Consider the following 21,512-nt stretch of genomic DNA (forward strand, 5'->3'; position numbering starts at 1 on the left):
AGTCCTTTCCTCTGACAGGGAAGAGGAATTCTGGCAGCAGGAGGCTCCCCGAGCAGCTATGGATCAAACCCAGGGATCTGCACAGCCCCAACCACAAAGCCTCAGTTCCCCATCTCAGTAAAAAATATACAGAAAAAGCCAAGTCCACATAGAAAAACACTATATTTTAAAAAAAATTGAAGCTGTGAAATAAACAAGACTACAGAATTCTTTTTACCTATAGAAAAATCCAAAGCAAGAAACACCAAGGAAAGCCTAGCACCTGAAGCTGCAGGCATCACTCAGCTGTGTTGCAGCAGGGACACAGACGGATGGGAAAGGACAGCCTGCAGCTCTCCAGCACATCCAGGAGGAGCAGTGCCCATCCCCCTGTGTTTTGGCAGTTTCAAGTGACATATCCGACCATGGCTCGTAAATCTCAGCTAAGCAGGGCATTTCCTTAGGCCCCATGACTTTGTTTAATCACTGTCTCTAGACCCTGCTGACTTCCCAGGTCTTACATGCAACAGCTCAGCAGTTCCAGCAAGTGACAGGAATGAGTGATGACCCCATGAACCACCCCAGGGCCCCATGAACCACCCCACAACCCCATGTACCACCTCAGGACCCCATGTACCACCCCATGAACCACCCCAGGGCCCCATGAACCACCCCACAACCCCATGTACCACCTCAGGACCCCATGAACCACCCCATGAACCACCCCAGGACCCCATGAACCACCCCATGAATCACCCCAGGGCCCCATGAACCACCCCATGAACCACCCCAAGCCCCCATGTACCACCCCACAGCTCAGGCTGCTGCTGCCTCTGCTCACACACACCAACAGGCATCTGCAGTCACCCTGTGCTCCTGGTCAGGGCTCACAGCAGTGCCCACTGCCTGGACAAAGCTTTACTGTTCCATACATCCTTTTGTGTGGTTTTCCATGCACCATCTCCCATGATGACAAAGATTAAATGAGTCATTCTTTAGCAAGTGTTTAGCTGGCCAAACACAACCTCATGGGGCTCTCTGATTGTAGCTCAAGCTACTTAAATCTGTTCTACATTAGATTTCCCTAAGCCAAAGAGGGTTAATTTAGAACTTATGTTGGGGTTTTATCACAGCTTTCAGAGCAGATTTGATAAAACCTGAAGTGCTCCAAGACCCAGTGTGGTAAAAATGAGTTTTCAGGAAGGTGCCTGAGCCAGCCAAGCAGTCTGCTCTTCTGAGAGAGCGAGAATCTGACTCAAAATGCACCTCACTTACATCATGTCTGATACCAATCCATGGGAAAAAGTTGGTATTAGCACAAGGCCCAGTAGCAAAGAGTTTAACTTGTCCAAGTCTGGGGACTGTTCTTTGAGTGTTCAGTGAGTGCCTGCTATTAAAATCTTTGTGCTGTAAATAGTCCAAAATCAACTATAATTTTAGCCTGTGACTCAAGCAGAATTAAAAAAAATACCAACAACCAAACAAAAAAATAAAACCACCACAAAAGCATTCTAAAAGCAAAACAAAAGATGCTTCACTTTCATTTCTGAGTTACAAAGCAGCTGAGACTAGACTGGGGGAGGGGACACTAATTCACCTACAGAAATAATGAATGAGGCAGTAGCTTATATTTCATGAGTTTTAAACATATTGGCCATGAAACTCCAGGGAATACAGCGTCCTGTATTATGTACATGTACATGTCCTGGCATTTTCTACCATTGGAAGACTCCAGCCTGACATTTAAAAATTAGAGATTGGTGTTTGCATGGGATAATAGTTTAATCTTTTTAACAATGGAACTGCCTGGCTGGCAGTGGTGAGGAGGATTAGGTATTAAGATGCAGTTTTATGAATGGGGACAATCAGTCAGAGCTGTCAAGTTGGTTTTGTTTGGATTATCAAAGTAATATCTAGAAGTGAAGGTGTTCATAGGAAACCAGAGGCTAAATGCAGCAGGGCTTTGCTTTGCAGCAATTAGCAAACAGGTGAAGATTCATTACAAAAGAAACTCACCGTGTGCAGACGTAGACACGAAAATATTTGCAAACAGAAATCAAACAAAGCAAAATAGACTGTCCTAATATCACTTTCAGAAAGCATCTAGTGTAGATCCCCCTCTTGGCCCCATCCCACTGGCTTCCCTAGCCCATGCTGTATATATTTACCTCAATATAAACCCATTAAAAGTGGTGCCCTGTGTGCTAATGAACACCACACTAGGATGTGCTGAGCTGCCTCTACATGCACAGGGCTCATATTTGGGCAATAAAGGCTCCTGTATCACATTTGCCTCCACACCTGCTCCTCTGCTGAGTGAATTTGCTTGGAAGGAGCTCTGCTCTGAGACACAGCCATACCAGGATGAGGTGGACTCTAATATTAATTTCTGACTTCTGTCCCCTGGATCAGTTCCTGAAGCAGGCATCTCTCCATTCAGCTCAAAGACATCACACTTGTCTGAGTACAAGCTGATCTTTCAGAACAATTGGGGGGAAAAAACACACCACAGATGGTACAAAAAGGATATTCCCAGTTGCCTCCATTCTCAACACTGCAGCAAAACTGGAAACACATGAGCAGGTGAAGTCAGAGCACACAGGCAGTCACTGTCTGTCATCAGCACAGCACAAATGGCCCCTACAATTAAGAGCACAGGCTCTGTCTGGTTCTGGCATCATTCATTTCTGATAGCTGCTGCCATGCAAGATGCTGTAGGTGAAACTAAACCTGGAAAATCATCATAATATATCACTTTTATCCCAATATCTGAAGTGAAAAGTATGCTTATGCTGGAATGTGACAATTTAAGTGTTGTTCCTGTCAATCTCCAAAAGCATTTGCAGTCATATTGAGCTGCCCAAAGTTCTTTGCTCCATTTGAAAATTTATGAGCAATAAAAACAGTGTTAGGTGGTGAGCAGAGGGAATAGATGATGCTGAAATGAATTAACATGTGAAGTCTTGGGGACTTCTCTGCACCTCTTCACCTTGCAAGCACCCACCCCTTGTAATATTTTGATATATGTGGTCTTGGTTCAGAAGAAGAGGCAAGTGGAAACAGCAGGAAAAATGTGGTGTCTGAGCATGTCTGTGTCTAAACAGTGTGGAACACTGTGGTGGAGGCAGGGAAGAGAATAGGTTTAAAACCCTGGGGGAGTTCTCTGATGGGCGACCTGCAGAGCCTCTCCTGCATGATGGTGGTAACCAAACAATTCCCATTAAGTGGGGAATGACTTCTCCTTCCCTCCCCAGTGCCTCGGTCAGAGAGCACACTGTGTTCACAGCCTGTGCACTCCCATCCCCACACACCCTTTTTCCATGTGGGAAGCCTGAGGGCGGCCAAACAAAGGGATTTTTCAAATTTCATGTACTGTAAGTGCCACAGCTACAAACAAGATGAAAACAGGACCCAGCCTCTCTCTCCTCTCCAAACCCACTCCTGCAGAGGCACTGCCTGTGCCAGTGCAGTTTCTTGTCCTTTATCTCTGCAAACAGGGTCCTCAGCTCCTCAGTCAGCCTGGTACATCCAGCACAGGATTTAGTTAATCATCCCCAGCAGGAACACAGCCCTCTTTGTCAGAGCCCTGTGGGTGTAGAAGACTCTTCAGGGAAGGGGTGGGCATCACTTGAAATTATGACACTAACGAGGGTCAAACTCTCCTTGTGTCCCTTCCATTAGTGCCATTGAGCCTGTGCAGCACAGTGGAAAACCTGCATCTGCCTCTGGGCACGGAGCAGGGCTGTGCCCACAGAGAGACCCTCCCCACAGTGCCAGGGCACGCTGGAAGTGGTGGCACATGGCCAAGCACACTGTGGCTCTGGCTCCCTTCCCCAGCAAGGGACACCTGGGCATGGCACCAGAAAACTGGGAGAGGGCTACTGGCCCACCAGTCACTCCCAGTGCTCTTGTGTTGGAGGGAAATGCAAGTCCCCAATGCTCCAAGACTGGTTGTCACTGGTGCCTTGGGTGTATATAATCCTGTATCCACATGTGCCTGGCAGCATCCCTCCAGCTCAGAGGGGATGGAGCAATTTGGATTTTCCAAATTTTTAGCTTGCAGTCTTGAAAACTTCAGTTTTCACCCCTTGCCTTCCCACTGTATATATGGCCTCACTTCTCTTGGGGTGAGGCATAAATCCTTCATTGACAGAGTGGGGTTTGATGTAAATGCCATCAGCCTCTTTTCAGCCATGACAGCTTCTTAGCTCAATATCTTCTTGAAAACTTTATTATTTTACCTGCTAAAGTACAGCAACTCAAGCAACAGTTTCTACAAGTTCCTCCTTTGGGACTGCACCTCCAAGCAGCCCAAAGCACTCCACAAATGCTCCCCACACTGCTTGTGTTCAATCACAAATCTTAAGGGGAAAGCCCAAGCCATGGTGGCCTGAGGTGAAGCCAAAGTGGGCATGGTGACACCAGGGTTGTGTACACTCCCAGAACGGTGTTTTCAAACTCAGAAATGAGGACTGAGGTAATGTTGGTGTGGGCTGGCAACTGAGCACAGGCTGCCCTGTGTGGCCGACCCACTGTCATCCTAGGACCTACAGCAGCCAGAAGAAATGTGCGTGGGCAGAATTCCTGCATCCACAACTGGCCTCAAAAATCAGATAATACCATGGGAAAATACAGGGATGACCCCTGGGGAAGCAATCCTGTATCCCCAGCAGCCTTCTTGAGAGCGACTCTAAAACGTCACCACTGCACGTAATGCGTGTGGGTTTCTGTAGCTGCAGAAAATGCTGAATTATTTGAGAGCAGAATCCCAAACAAACTGCCTGCATCTGAGCAATTAGGGAGAAAAAGAAGTATATTCTCCCAGCCAACTGCTTAATTATTGAGGGTATTAAGCACAGTGTGCAGCTAATAGCAAAGCTTTGGATTTTCAGGACGAGCCATTCTCCCTGCGCCGTTTGTTGGGAAGAATCTGAGAAATAACGGGATCACGACTCATTCCTGTCTGTACCACCCCTCCTGTGGGATGAGATGGAAATGCCACTGTTCTGGGTACAAGCTCTTTGCTGTGCTCCCAAGGGAAAGAGTGGACTTTTAAGAACTGGGCAGGATTCCCACTCTGGAGAGAGTTCCTTTGGTAGGTTTGTAGTACCCTGTTACCATAGCTGGCTTTCTGTCACCTCCCTGAGCCCCGGGATGTGCAGAGCAGAGCTTTTGGTGGTGTGGAAGAGGGCAGAGCTGAGCCCTGTGAGATCTGGGGGATCTCACACTCCTCTGGCACTGGAAGCTCTCCAGGGAGATAATGCTGTCACTGAGCGATGAGCCCACTAGCACTGCTGACACAGCATTTCTTTTCAAATGTAAACAGTTGTTCATGGTCCAAGAAAGCATTTCACACTGCCCTGCCCAAACATTTTAAAAAAAAAATCCTCCTCTCCTTTAGTCTTGTTTAAAAAATCTCAATTTAATTTCCATTAAGTTAATGAACTTTAGTGTTTATTATCTTCATTTTTCTTTCTGGACTGGAGTGTATCTAAGTTTTCCCCTACAGATTTCATGAGAAGAAATGCAGTTTTTTTAAAAAATGCAAGAGGAAAAGGAAGCTAGCAGTAAAACATCTGATACTGCAAGACATGATAAAATCACGGGAGCTGGCAGAACTGGCAGGCTGCCCTCTCCTCCTCCAGCCCTGGCCTATGTCCCTTTGTGAATTGGCCTTTGTTTGCTACAGATTCACTCTAGCGGTTTCTCACACCAGAAATTAATCCCTATTTTATCCAAACCTGGCCCAGAGGGCCTTTGGCTCCCAGCCAGAACATACAGAGCATTTCTTTCTATTTGCTCTTCTTTTCTTACTCTCCCTGCAGGGTATTGTTATTATTATTATATATATTTTTTTAATCTTGCATTTTACTGATTAAAGTGCTTACATTCATGTTGATACATTTGTTTTGTGGTGCCTTTGGGGTCATAGGGAAGCACAAATGATTCTGGATTGGAAGGGAGCTGGGAAAAGCTGAGGAGAAAAACCAGGATATTATCAGGCATTTCTTTGGTCCTGACACATGGGCACTGATGTCACTGGTGATGATTCAGGGCTGGGGAGGGGGGAAATGGCATTTGGATAGAATGAGATGGGCTGTGATGTGTCTGCAGAGGGCTGAGGGAACAGGCTGTGACCAGCAGGGCCAGGCCAGAGGAGGAGCAGCGTGTGCTGGGACAGGGCTCAGCCAGGCTGTCCCCTGAGCACACCACAGCACACTGCCATCTCCCTCTGTGCCACAGCCTCAAAAGTACAGCAAAATACCACCATGGGCTGGCCACAGCACATCCTTGTGTTCCAGGAGGGAGACAGATGCCTGACAGCAGGACCAGTCCCCCCAGACCTCTGCCAGAAGCTTCTGCACCCAGATGCAGCCAGACCTGTCCTACCATCACCAGTCCATGCTGCAGGCTGCTCCTCCTGCTGCACATCCTTGCTCTGCTCCCAGGAAACTTCCAGGCTGCTGCTGCACACCACCACCTTCCCAAGGGCAGGCAGGAGCCCTGTGCTGCTTTGCTGCTGTCCTGGGAATTAATGAAGCATCAGGTGAGGAATCTCTAAGTGGAACTGGCTGAGCAAAGCTAAACCTGCCCTCTCAGCTGGGTGTGAATGTAAGTGGCTTGAAAAAGGGGTGAAAATCTGCGTCTGAGAGACAATGAATTCTGACAATGAATCCAAGCATGGAGGTTTGAGAGCAGAGACCTTTCTGGGCAGCTCACAGATGCTGCCACCTTCCTAATTCACAAGGTTTGGGGAAAGCAGTGCTGGTGGGGTCAGGAGCATCTCAGAAGTCACTGATTGTCCCCTGCACACTCCATGCAAGCCTCTGTGTCCCTCAGGGATGCCAGCACCTTGCTCTGCCTCTGGCCTGGCTCTCTGCCTCTGGTTGGTCTCAACCACAAGATGTAGGGTGAAATCTCTAATGAGGGAGAATGAGCAGAATCAAATGGGGAAATATTAGAGGACTGTAGGACAAAAAAGGTTTTCTTGATATCTTACAGATTTTCCTTGCCATCCTCCTCTTATCTGCTTAGTTCCTTCTTAGTATCTAGTTTCCATTTCCACCTTCAAATTCTCTCTGTTGATGCTAGAGATCTTACTGTGTGCAGGCTGCTTCCGACAGATAGCTATCTCCCCCCTCACCCTAACTGAGCCCTTTTCCTCCCTTCTGTCCCACCTGTGAGATGAGTCCTTGTGCAATTGTCTGCTTTTTCCCCCCCAAGGCCTGTCTGCTGCCTTCTGATAAGACCTGGACCCTGTAAACCTTTGCTGAAAAGCACAGAAAAAATAACTGCATCTACAACGACCTCAAGCAGGTCAGAGAACAGTGTCTTTATCCAAATCTGGACTCGACTGTCTTTGTGAATCAATTTAAACTGAAATAAAACCCATTCCTCCCTCGTTGCCTATGCAAAAGTCAGCTGTAATCACAGGACACGGAGTCTTGCACCGGCTGGAGACCAGAATGTGCCTCTGACACGAGTACTGGGCAATTTATCACAGGAGATTACACTCGAGGGTGCTCATGTGACTGGGATTTAACAGTCAATTAAATAACACCAACACTTCTAACAAAGGAGCTGGGATTAAGGAAGGACTCCAAAATTACTCCTTTTCCTTCCCGACTCTGATGCCAGCCTTGGGAATCTCCCCGTTAGGAACCCAGATGTTCAATTAAAGCGGAACAAATAAAACTGTTGTGAAATGTCATTACAATGGGAGTCAGACGGTCAGCTCTGCCCCTCAGGCCGTTCCTAGGAAGCTGTCCCATGGCTTGGACTCTATCAAAAGGATTCCAGCCATGTGTTCAGTGCAAGTGATTACGCTGCTGCTGCTCAGGTCATTTCTAAGGAGCAGTCAGGGAAGTACTGCTTCTTTTCAGGATTAACCAGTGCCAGACAGGGCAGATGAGCACGGTGCTGCTGGTTCAGAAGGACACATCCAGCTGCCCACACAGTTACAAAGAACACGTGGCAGTGCAGTGCTTGACAGTGATCTCAGTGTCTGGGCCCCACAGAGCACATAAATACACAAAACCTGGCCCTTCCCTATCTCTTCCAGCAGGCAGCAGTGCCTCCCTCCACATCTCTTATGGCTTTCCTTGAAATTCCCCCCAAGTCATGAGCACCTCAGTCTTGCCAGATGTTGACTCCTTCCTCTCCCCCTGCTCCCAAATGTGCCCATTGCTGCTGCAGTATCCTGCTTTATCCCTCCTTACAAGCAGACCCACTCCAGATGCTCAGGTATCTCCTGCTCTGGTGGCATCAACTCCGGTTCCATGGTTCTCTGCTCTTTATGTAACTACCAAGCCACTCTGTCTCTCCTCACAGCTCACCTCTTGTGTTCTCTTTGGGTCCATCTGCCCTCCCTGCCTGGCCAGGAGAGGGTTGCACACAGCTGTGGAGCATCTCCTGCACCTTGTGCAGCACATTCCAAAACTGCAGGAGGACACACAGGATCGTGGGCTCAGCATTCACCTGAGCAGCTCCTTTCAGGATGGTAAGAAAAGCTTGTTGCTGTATTCACCTTTCACTAACCACCAAACATGTGCATCTGTTCTTATACTCCATTGTTTTTTACAGGAGTAAAGAAAAAAAAAATGTGGCTTTTTTTTCTCATTTTATGAATTTCTTCCCCTAAATGCTGCTTCCCAGGGCTGCTCTTTGGGAATCCCACTTTGCACTGTGTCACACCTGGAGCCAGAGCTGTTACAGCACACAACAACCCTTCTGCTTGGGCACAAACAGCATATTTAGAAGTTACCTGATAAATAGAAGGGCACAGCTTTTGTGACCCAGGTTTCCTCACCACACAAGTCAGGAAGGGGCTGTTACACTCTTGTGAAGCTGGCCAAGATGCAGATTTTTTTTCCCATGGCAGTAGAAACAATTCTTCTTCCAATCCTTCCCCATTCCATACTCTCTCTCTCCTGGCATAACTCCAGAGTTTTGTTTTATAGGTTCCTTTAAAGCATCAAAGTTGTTCCCAGCATCCTGCTCTGGACAATTTGTCCCAGCAGTGTATGACATGGTGTTTTCCTAAAAGAGTATTTTATATGGTCACTTCATCATCTGGTCATTGTTCCACAAGGTCATTCAAAAGTAACAACACTGGAGAAAAAAATCCCCTTATGCTCATTTTGGTCTATTGGAAACTACCAGAATGTTTGCTGGAAGAGACAAAATGTGGCTGAAATAAATCCACAGATTTTCCCCTAATAGAGTTGCTAGAATAATAGCAAGGGCACGACTCCCTCTCACTTCTCATAATTGCTGCAGCACATCCCTAAAAGGGGTGGCTGATCACAATACAAATATTTTTTTAGTTGTTGAGAAATCTCTCGAAGCACATGAATGTCAGCTTGATATTTGACTTGAGACCAACTCTTTGACAAGATGCTGAATTTCTCACATCTACATCATTCTTTAACACCAAATCCTTTCCATGAAACACCTTTCCATGAAGAGGCTGTGTGATTTTTTTCCAGACAGTAAATGTATATTTTCTGCCTTGTTTGTATTAGGATGTAATACCTAAAAAACCACCAAACTAAGCTTGAGGTAAAACCAGAACTAAGAGACAAGACCATGGTGTGGTCTTGTGTCCTTCTCCTCAAATAATCTTCATCTGCAGTGGCAGTGATGACACCAGAGGGGTGACAGTGACCAGAGGAGGTGGTGTTATCCATGTGCTTGTGCTTCAGAAAGGGCTATCAGGTGTCTATTTACGGTTCCCAGGAGAGACACTGATGTTGTCTTAATGAAGATTTCTTATTCCACCAGACACTTGAAGCTCCAACCCTTAAACATAAATACTTAAATAAGTTCCCTGCTTCTGGCATGTTGGTTTTGCCAATATTTGTTGCCTGAATCACAAGTGACAGCCAAAGAGTAATTTGGGCTTTTTATTAGAACAGCAACATGTTCTGCTCCTTCTGAGGTCACACAGATATTCAGAATTAGCACTCCCACAAATGTTTTCCAGGAAGTAGTGGCTTCTGGGAACCTGAAGGATAGAATGGAAATTGCTGATCGGAACAAGAAGCTGTAGATCCCTTGAGGGGTCACACAAAGCAGCAGGGGATGCTGCTGACACTGTTTAAATTGGGTGGATTTATGAGCTTTTCTGATAAGAACTGTTATCTGGGGCTGGAATCAGACCCCACCCCCTTTGCTGCAATTTCTCTTGGTTTGTTCTGTTCCCAGCTCTGAGCACTTCTGGAGAGTGTCCCTTGCAAATTGATGAAGATGGGAATCTAAGGCTAATGTTATCCTGTAAATTTGCATTAAGGCTGCACTGACCTTAGAGATGCAGGAAGTCTTTAGGCTGGGTCAGAGCAGTAGGAGCAGACCTGGCAGCTCCAGCTTTGTGCCTTGGGCTGGGTTTACAGTGACCAGTCCTTGGTGGGATTTGCACTCCTGGGTGCCAGCTACTGATACCAGCAAGGGGTGAGTGAGAGCAGGCTCCCCATGAGCACTGCATTTTGCATTTCAGAGTCTCCAGATAACAGAGGCATTATCTCAAGCTGCAGAGCATTGTAAATCAGAGTTGATTCTTCCCAGCAGTCAGCTTTGAGATGGCCCTCCCCCTCATTACCCACTCCCTAAAGGAAGAAAGAACACTCTAAGGGTCCTACCCCCATAAATGTTCCTTGATTCAAAAAGACAAAAATGACACTATTTTATTTGCATGTCCAGAAAATTGGTGGTGTAAAATTCCTCTGCTGGATAGAGGATAAAAGCAGGGGTTACACCAGTAAATTAGCATACCTGCCTCTGGCTCAGCTCTACTGAGTTCACTGCAGATCTTTAAAGTTTATCCTCCTTGTAGAAGCTATTTAGAGAACTATGCCACCTCATACTGCATTTCCTGAGCACTCCTTACATTGATTTAAAGCTTCCTACTTTTAAAAATCACATTCATTTGAGAGATGGGTAAATTCTGGTATAGGATGCAGCAGCTGACAGGTCTTGCTCAAAACAAATGTCACTGCTGGAAGCAGAAACGAGTCTCCTGAGCCTTGGTGCCAGTGCAGTAGTTTTATGGAATGTCTGGGATGCACACTTAATGGGAAGCACACCAGGAACAATTCCCTGCTCTGCAGAAGCAAACAGAGCTTTTTTTTTTTTTTCTGTTTCTTTTTAAAGGCACTGAGAGCAGTGAAGGCTGAGTAACAGAGCAGGCATGAGCCACAAAGGTGTCTGATGAAATTATATAGTTTGAGGTTTTTACGTAACCATATGGAAAGCTGTGATATGTGTATGAGACTTTCCTGGATATTCAAAGTTTTCAGGGAATTATGACTTGCAGCAGTGAGTCAGCACTGTTTTTACTGAGGCAAGGATTAACCTTTCTGTCAGGACAGTCTCAAACAAGCTTGAAAAGCAAAACCACAGAGATAGGTGACAAATAATACATTTTGGGAAACAAAAGATCAGCACCTGGGGCCTTAAGACCAAAGCAGATCTGTTACCAACCATCCAGCCAAGATCAGAAGTGAGCACTGGCCACAGTGTGGCAGGCAGGTACACTGCCACCTGTCCACACCTGCAAAGCCTCCTGTTTCCTAGATAAGTTCAGCATTTGGGAGAAGATCAGAAAAAATTTAAAAAATTGCCTCCCTTTAACCTGAAAGGGGTTTATGCCTGCTGTGGTCACACTTGTATCACTCTCCAGGAAGACTCCAAGATGTTCATTCCCTATGCAATCCAAAGCCCCAGATTTGGCTCTGTTAATCTGCAGGAGGATGCAGGCTGTGTCACCATGTGCTGGCTTCCCAGGTACGTGAGCTCTGTGCACAGTGAGCTCCCTCTCAGGTAATGCACACTGCAGCCTGAAAGCTGCCTCCAACACCTGCCTTTGTAGTCCTTGTTTTAATCAGTCTGGGATTAGCTTCCTTTTATTTACTTATTTTTGGGTACAGGTGGTCTTAGACCCTCAGATTTTGGTCAGCCTGCCTGGAAACTCTTCCAAGTTTGAGGTTCCCAGCTCATGTGCTGGAGACTGGGATAAGGGGCACTTGAGAGCAGACACAAGACAGGGACAAAAGTGACCCCAGATCAGCAGACACTGGACTTAGCTGCAGCACCAACTTTTTAAGGTTATTTTCTCAGCACAGCTGGCTTGGGGGCTGCACTGTCACACATCCACGCTTGGCTGAGTGATCCAGCACAAATGACCCCATTTTCCCAGGAATGCAGAGGGAGTTTGCTGCGAGCATGGCTCCGTTGGCCTCAACAGAAATCAGGCGTGTAAATCCCTTTCTTTTAGCCTCAAACTGGTCAAAGGGAGACTTAAATCCCCAGCCTTTCCAGCCCTTGTAGGGGAAATAACTGAATGAAGCTGGGACAAGCAGCAAGTAATGATCTCTGCCACCTCCCCTGTGTACTACCCAATTTATTTTGAAGTGCTATTTTTGTTCAGCCTCAGACATTTGAAACATTTTGCCTGGAGCATGAAATATCACATTTCCCAGCTCGATGAGCAACCCGCGCAGAGTTGTGCTAAACACTTTATGAAAACACTGTTCTGTGAAATAAAACATGCAGTATTTTAGCATTTTTGCTCAGTCTGACTTATCTGACAGGCACTGCAGGTTATGAGAGGGAAAAGTCTGAGTGACTTCAGCAGTGCATTGTATTTTGGGATGGATGGATGATGGATGGATGGATGGATGGATGGATGGATGGATGGATGGATGGATGGATGAAGGTGCTTTTCTGGGCTCTGGTGCCCTGTGAAACAGCAAAAAGATTATTTAGAGTCAGATAAACAGCACCTTACTTTTGATGGATGTGTTGTGTCCCAGCACACAGCTTACAACTGGCTCCCCAAAATGCAAGTGTGACTGTCACTTCCTTTCCTGCAGGAACCCCCAGCCAATGCCCCACAAACCCTGGCTCCCTGCACGAGGATTGTTCTCCACCCTCTTGGAAGAGCACCTGAATTAACAGATAATGTATGTACAGCTCTGGGGCTCCCACGGTCTGCAGCCTAATCCTGGTGCTATCAATCCAGGTCTGTTTTAAGAAGCAATAAATAGATTTTCCTGTTTTGCTCATGATGGTAATTGGTAAGTGGCTTCCCTGCTGTCACCCATGTGCTTTTCCACCCTGTTTTCTGCCCTGTTGTGGAGGGGGAGAAGGGAGCAGCTGGGTGGGCACTGGCAGCTGGCCATGGTCAGCCCAGGACTGCAAACAACAGCCAAAGGGGCCCGAGCCCTCAGCAGAACAGGCACATACCTGCTCTTCTCCATGGGCCCAGTCCTGTAGAAATAAGCCATGGAAGAGGATTTGTTAACAAATTTCTTAAGTTTGCTCATTTGTTAACACACTCAGGTGTGTACATTGCAAAATACACTTAGTTCAGCCTGGTCACAGTAGTTTTACTCATTATCAGCTATCTGAAAATTATGTTAAAATAATACCTTTCTCATCATACTTTATTAAAAAAAATTAATCCTACATTGACCTTATCAATTGTTCTTAATTCTTAAAATCTCAGTACCTGCAGTTCCTGTTGAGGGTTTAGCCAAGCAGAACTCCTGTCTGATATTAAACAATAGTGTGTTTCCTAGCAGGATAAAAAATGCCTAATTAGTTTTCTTTGGTTTTTTTCCATGGTTGATTAGTCCAACATACGTACAGGGAAGCTGCCTCCCTAGGGATGCCTCCACACAAACAGCCATAAATAAATTAACTAAAATCCAAACAGCCCTTAACCTGCTTAAAGTAATATTTGCAGCAGAGGTATATTTATCTCTGTGATTTACTCAGAGTGACAGCAATTAAACAAAACAGGAGCTGGGAATAGACAGCTCTCCATAACATCCAACTGGAAAACAGAACTGCTGCCAAATCTAGTGGAACTAGATTATCTCAGTCCTCTAGGTAGGCTTTCAGCAGCCTCCAACAACAGCATGTGCTTTGGGAAAATAAATTATATCCCACAGAGCTGTCCCAGGTTCCCTTCTGTAGGGAGCACTGGAGAGACAGCTCTGCTCCAAAAACTCAAAACACACACGGAGGAGAAGGAGACTCAGCCTTTTTTACCCCTCCCCTGAGTCTCAGTCTCGGTGCAGAGAACCATGAGCAGTGCCAGGGGAGCGCTTTTGCCTCTCGTCCCCTCCCAGGTCTGGCAGGGCTGTGCCTGCTTGGCACCTGGAGCAGGGCTGATGTTCTCAGAGCTGTGAACTCTGCCCACGGCGACAGGAGCAGCAGTGACCTCCTAACCCGGGCTCTGATCACAGCAGGCTCACACTGAGACACACTGAAACAGCTTTCAGTGAACTTCATTAGAATGTCAAGGCTTAGAAAGAAAAATCAGTATTAGGAGACATCTACAAGCTCCTACCAAGCTCCCAGGTGTTTTCAGGAGTTTCAGGCTCTTGTCTGAGCAGCAGAATTTTGGCCAAAGACACTAAAATAGCCCCAGTTAAATCAGATGTCTTTAGGATGCCACTGCCAAGTCCTCGTAAGTAACAGCAAAGAATTTCACGACTTGGTGCAATGTAACCATGTAAGGGCAACTCTGTCCATCTTGTACAGTACGAGTACAGTTCATTCCCTTTCATGGCCCTCAAACATCTGAACTATTCCTGTTCCAGGAAAACAAAGAACATTTTACATCACAATACTAGAAAATGCAACTGAAAGTGGATTTTTAAAGGGACACATGTTCTCCCTTGATAGGATTCTGCAGAAATTTTGCTAGGACTCACATGCAGTCTTGCTGGTGATGATGGTGTGAACTTCAGGAAGCCTTTAGCACAGCACTAATCCATTCCCAACTGAATTGTTTCAGGATATGGCACCATTAACATTTCATATTTTGACAAGAAATTAATGAGAGAATAATTTGTTTCAATTTTTTTTTTAAATTCCGAAAACCAAATGGCAACAATCAGTGTTACAAAGCACAGTACATTTTAAATTACAACATAATCCTTAAATACTCAAACCAGAAGTGAGAATTTGGGTCAGCTGTGTACTAATGGGGTTGTACTGCTTAAAAAGACATCTGAGAGACCTCAATTTCGTCTTGAACTTTTAAGCTGTCAGTACACTGTGCCTTATGGAGGAATTCCGCTGAAATCCACATGGATGAACATAGTCTCAGGGGATTAGGAACGAGTCAACAATATTTAAACTCTTTGGTAAACCAGGCATTTATCAGCAGCAAACAGTTAAGGGTTTTATTTAAAGTTCTATCCTGATGCCAAGGCAGAAGCAGCTAATTTAAGATATGCCAGAAAAAAAGTATCAAGTCCAATTAAAACTTACCTCCTCTTACAAAGGAAAGGAATAAGGATTGGACATAAGCCAAGCTGAAATCTCTCTGGTTTGAAGACTGTATTTTTCTTTCCAGAAAATGTTTTCAGAGATTTACCTCCTGGAAAAATGAATTATTTCTAGGAGAATCACAACATTTTCATGCCTCCTCCCCATTTTTTTATGCATCTTTCATGGTTAACTTAGAGGTCAGAAGAAAATAGTTCAAAAATAAAGTATGGATTGACTTCCCCACCTTGTTCTAATATTTAAAAGGTTTCTCTCATGTGTGTTGTGTATTAAGTTCAACATGAATTCAACATGAACCAATTATTTTGGCCTTTTTAGCCAGCTTTTAGCCAAAGCTTGCAACACCCAGGACTTCATCTTTTAAAAGTTCTATCAGCCCAGAGTATTTTTTTTTTTTTTTTAATTAATAGAATAGTAAATTCAAGTGTTATCAATGGGAAGACGGTGCAGACAAAGATGTTTCAGGTTATGGCTCTGCTGAGTTCTGATTTCTCTGCTACAACTGCTCCTGGAATAGAGGTTTAGTTATGGACTTCATTGTAGCTATACAGTAGCTTACACTCCAATTCCTAATTTATGATTTGCAACAAAAGCTTACTAAAATGATAAAAAAAACCCCAACCCACACCACACAGTGACTACACTTTAGCATGGCCTGATTTGCTCTGCTAATATTCAGTAGGAATCCATGGTGCCAAACCAGCACCTTCCAAACAAAAAAATGCTGCACTTGGTCATATCTGAGAAGGAAAATGTAGGTAAGGAGAAAGATACCACACTTGGGTAGTTCAGCCATTCTCCTCAGTCCAGAGGCAACATCATCCTTGATCCAGGCTGTCCTGAGAGGAGCCTGAGCCTTGTTTCCCACACAGACACGCACCCCAGTAACTTGCAAACAAATCAGAAATAAAGCACATGCTAAGCCCCTCTCAATGGTGACAGCTTGCAGCATAAACAGGAAAGCATCACCAAACAGCCTCTGTCACTTGGAAGAGTTTTGGGAGGGCCTGTGCAGAGATTTGAGAATGGACAACTGCAAATGTTAGCCCAGAGATGACCACAAGCAGGGATGTGTAATCTGGATAACCTCTGAGTAATGCCTGAGAAGGTACAGATCAGGACACCAGGACAGTGCCTGTGTAGTTGTGGGTATTATGGAAGTGGTAAAATGCAGCTGACAGGGGGAATTTTCCATATGAGTCATACCCTATTACTTTATTTTAAACCCAATCCCATATATGACATTAATTATTTAAATTATAATTGCAAAGTGACAAATAAACCCGCTGTGTGCCAACAAAATCTACCAACACAAAAGCAGCAGCTGGAGAAAGGACGGACACATTCTTGTATCCTAACAAGAACCCTCTTAGTTTTTCCAGTGAAAAAGCATCAAGCTCAGTTAGACTGCTACATTGCAAGTGTTCCATTACAGATGCAAAACTTATTAAATCTGGAAAAGAACAATGACAGTGAAGCCAAGAATAAAGTGGAAATCCTTGACTTCCAACTCTGGCATTGTTTTACAAGCTGATTTTAAGAATTCACAATCAGAATCTGTGTATTTTTAAGACACATTTCCAAGTCTTTTAAGACTAACTAGAATAAACCTACATGTGTTTATGACTTCAACAAAAGACACAGCACAATATAGTTTTGAACTGTTTATTTCACATGTTCCACGCTGGAGTTTCTTCAGTTAAAAGTTCCTAGAAGAAAACAAAACAAACATTCTTACAAATGAGTTTGCTTCAACAGCTCAAGTAAATATCTTTGACCAACTGTGTAATCATCCTATAAATACAACATACAGATTTTCATCCTAAAAGCTGGATTTGGGAATGCAAGTTCCCCCTGCAAGAGTTAGAGGATAAACATACGTACTTGGAAACAATTCCATCGTTTTTCGCCAGACGCAAAATGGAGTCATCTGATTCACCCTGTAAAAAGAGAAAAGAATATTGTCAAGTGTCCAAATAATTGCTGACACATGTGGAAGAGAGGCAGCTGCAGCAGTTAGTGCAGATTAGTGTTTTCCAAATAAACTGTTAATTTTTTGTCATCCTTAAGGGTAAGAAATTGATTTAACTGCATAAAAATATGCATTTGCATGAGCAACATGTATTTATGGAAAAATGGACTTGTGATGAACTCCTCACACCATTTCTAAGTCAAGGTAGTATCATTTCCAGTAATTATAAACAACAGATAAAAGCCAGGATTAGTACCTTGGTACACATTCTTAAAAGAAAGAAAATCACTTGTGTCCTTAACTTAAAACCCAAGAAACATCTCCATAAGAAATTGATTATTCCAAGTTAATCCAAGGTCCTGGCACACGTTGCCCATTGAAGCTGTGGCTGCCCCATCCCTGGAAGTATTCAAGGCTAGGATGGACCGGGTTTGAAGCAGCCTGGGACAGTGGAAGGTGTCCCTGCCCATGAAAGGGGTGGAATGATCTTTAAGGTCCCTCCAAACCAAACCCTTCTGTGATTCTGTGAAGTTGTTCACATCTTCACTCTGCCTTCATTATCCCCAAAACACACTTTCCAGTGTTTTCAGGGCCAAATCCACACCTAATTAATTACTAATGAGCAGAAGCAGCAGCACAGTAGTTCTGCAGGTCAGGAAGGCGCTCACCATTCTCCGGATGGGGCCGCAGATGGCGTAAGTCTTGAACTGGCCATTCACTCTGCCTGTCACCTTGTCCACCTGCAATCACAGCAAAGCTGCTGCACACACAGATCCTTACAAATTTTACACTCTCACATTGCACTTGCCAAGCACCCAAAGTTAAAACTGCAGAAAAATATTTGCTGTGTTGAGAAAATGAACCACAACACCTCAAGGTAAACACTGGAGTAAGAAAGTCAACTACGATGATCTCTGCACAGCAAATTTGTAGCTACGTAGTGCAGCCATAAAATTTAGTGGATCACACAGACTGACAAGACATGGTAGCTAAAAGAAAAAAAGTATTTGAGCTCTGAACAAAGGGAAAAGCTCTGTGTAAACTAGATTTTCCCACCATTTCTCTTTTTATTGTTTCTTTTAACTAAGGTCCTATCATGGAAAATTGAACTGAAGAGGAAAGGGGACAGACTTGTTACATGGGCAGGAAAATGTCCAAGCTGAGACATAAAATTGTCTCGCTTTCTCAAGCTGCTGAGATATTTAACAGGAAAAAGGCTAAACAATATAAAACATGAAATTAAACAGTGCAGTGAATCCTGTAATACCAGATGGGTTCATTTCCATGTTCTGTTAATTGCTGATCCTTTGAAAACAAGGAATAGGAATCACTGAAGGAATGAAACATGGTGACAAGAAAAGTATTTGCCTTAACAACTACAGGAAATCAGAATCAGGGTGGTTTTTTAAAGCTGGGTTTTGGGTTTTTTTGTGAGATAACTCATATTTTTTAAGAGATATGGGAATGTGGTCTTCCATTCAAGAACCAAACCAAGCTCTGTAGCTCATAAGCTACAGGAATATTGTGTCCACAAAATTCCTAAAAGCTGAATTTAATAAACAATTGGGGAAAAAATCCCAAACCATGCTACAAAGAGCTTAAATTTATCAGAACCCACATGTATTAACTGGGAACCTGCAGGAGTCACAGTCTGTTGTGACATTCTTTATTGAATTACTGAAGATACATCAAAAGCTGTTTAATTCTGTAACTTTTATCTAAAGTTTAAAGGTTTAGCTCTCTCATCATGTATTCTGTTAATAAACTTACCTCAGAAATGTTTATCTGAATGGAAGCATGATCCTTAGCACCAATGATTCGGTTGCTAGCAGAGCTAAGGAATAAAACAGGATAGATTTAAACAAAAGGAAACAGGCAGTGACAAGTACAAAAAAAAGCTACTAGATCCAATTCTACAGGCAAATTAAAACTGCACAAGAAATTTACAAGAAATTTAGACAGTACCAGTTTAAGCTTTCATTACTTAGAAGATTAAAGTGCAGTTTTAAGCAAATTCAAAGGAAATTTTCACTCAGTAGCATCACAAATTAGCCAGTTACCCCTTCACTTTGGTTTCTATGTGCCCAGTTCACCTTCATACAGTGTACAGGGCAGCACAGGACTTCAAAACACACAGAATGTTATTTTCTATTCTAAAATGCAAAAATACAGTCATCAAGGTAATTGATAAAATTAGTTTCTATGCCTTTTTTTCCGAGAGCCACCACAGCTGTCAAAGACAGGTTGGAAATGCTCAGGAATCACAGGTTGTAAAACATATTTCATTTAATCTAATAAAATTCATACAAGTGGCTTATTCTTAGTGACTTTTTAAACTGACAGAAAACTGCCTTCCCCCACCCCAGATATTTGATGATACAAAGTTCACCCCTTTGCACAGGCCTCAGGAGCCACTCCAGCCCTGGCTCCTTGGTCCCTGCTCACCATTTCCGAGGGACATAAAGGTCCACGAACTCCCCGGCGTCGTTCTGCATCTCCTTCTGGTCCCTGCAGAGGCACTAAGCAGAAACACCTGAAAGAACCATGGAATATGACGAGTTGGAAGGGTCTCACAGGGATCACCGAGTCTCAGTGCTGGCCCTGCGCGGGCACCCAACAACCCCACCCTGGGCATCCCTGTCCAAACGCTCCCGGAGCTCTGGCAGCCTCCGGGCCGTGCCCGTTCCCCGGGGAGCCTGTGCAGTGCCAGCACCCTCTGGGGGAAAAACCTTTTCCCAATATCCACCCTCACCGTCCCTGACACAGCCGCAGCCCCTCCATCGGCTCTTGTCGGCCACAGCGACCAGAACTGCCCGCGCCGTGAGGGGATGCCGGAGCCCGGCCGGGCCCGCGGGCTGCGCCCTGCAGCCGAACCGTCCCTGGCCTCAGCATCGCTCCTGGGGCTCGGCCGCCATCACCCCCGCCACTGCCACCGGCCCCGCCACGGCTCCCACCGGCCACGCCACAGCTCCCATGGCTCCCGCCGGCCCCGCTCCCACCGCTCCCGGCCCCGCCGCCATGGCTCCCACCGCTCCCGGCCCCGCCGCCATGGCTCCCACCGCTCCCGGCCCCGCTCCCACGGCTCCCACCGCTCCCGGCCACGCCGCCATGGCTCCCACCTCGCGCGCGGCCGGGCGGAAAGGAAGGGACAGGAGCGGACACGGAATTACGTCACAGCCCCGCGAGCGCTTCCTGCACCGCCTCGTGACGTCACGGGCTGGGCCATGGCGGCGGCCGCCCCGCAGCGCTCCCCGCCAGGCCGGGCCGGGCCGGGTGTGCGGCTGAGGGAGCGTCCCTCCCCTCCTTACGGGGTGCACCCCTGAGCGGGCCTCTCAGGTGACATGCCAAACGTACCTGGACCGGCCCGCGGCACCTGCTGCAGGCGGGCTGGACTGGAGGATCTCCCGAGGTCCCTTCCATCCTGAACGCCTCAGCGGTTCCGTGAGCAGAGCAGCCCGGAACCCTCGCAGACACCCCGAGACCATTCCGAGCGGCTGGAGGGGGCCGGGGGAGGCCCGGCCGTGATGAGGGGGCTGGAGCATCTCAGGAGGAGAGACTGGAGGAGTGGGCCTGTTTATTCTGGAGAAGACTGAGAGGAGATCTCCTCAATCCATACAAATATCTCCAAGGGGTGGCAGAAATGTTGCCAGACTCATTTTTAGTGGTGCACAAAAACCCCACCTGAACTTGAGGAATAATTTTCCATTAAAGGTGGCAGAGCACTGGAACAGCTGCCCAGGGACACGGAGGAGTTTCCATCTGTGGAGACATTTCAAACCCAGCTGGACACATTCCTGTGTCACCTGCTCCAGGTGACCTGCCTTAGCAGCAGGGTCAGACAGGATAATCTCCAGAGGCCCCTCCAACACCATCCATTCTGTTATTCCAAAATGAGACATTCGGTTACAAACTGTGTACCAAAACGGGTTTTATTTCACAGCATCTTAAATTTCACAGAAGAATAAAAACAACCAACCAAACAAACAAAACCCAGAACAGGCTACAACTCAGACTTTTAAATAATGGAATATGACAAAACTTGAAGGGTTTTTGTTTACAGGAAAGTGTACAGGCTCTTCTCAAGAGAGTTCTCCGTGCTGAACCACCCCAGCAGCACCTTCACAAAGCACCAGACCCCTCCTCGGTGTAAACCTGTTTCTCTTCAGAGCAAGAGGAGTTTGGCTGTGCAAACGTAAACCAGCAGGTCTGGGTCAGGCTTTGGGTCCCGAGCTGAGTTTGTGAACAGACAAGGTACTGATAG

General features: G+C 45.7%; 1 protein-coding gene across 1 annotated transcript; it reads right to left on the reverse strand.

The window, feature by feature from the left end:
• Positions 1-16,930: 16,930 nt before the first annotated feature.
• Positions 16,931-20,446, reverse strand: RPS21 (ribosomal protein S21). Its single transcript, XM_086852789.1, is given in 7 exon segments — positions 16,931-16,988; positions 17,164-17,186; positions 17,189-17,219; positions 17,920-17,991; positions 19,022-19,085; positions 19,697-19,784; positions 20,371-20,446. Coding segments are annotated over 6 exon segments (279 nt in total). The 5' UTR covers positions 19,747-19,784; positions 20,371-20,446; the 3' UTR covers positions 16,931-16,949.
• Positions 20,447-21,512: the final 1,066 nt, after the last annotated feature.

Source organism: Cyanistes caeruleus, chromosome 16 (assembly GCF_971803275.1).
Source record: "Cyanistes caeruleus chromosome 16, bCyaCae1.hap1.1, whole genome shotgun sequence".
NCBI classification, from domain to species: Eukaryota; Metazoa; Chordata; class Aves; order Passeriformes; family Paridae; genus Cyanistes; species Cyanistes caeruleus.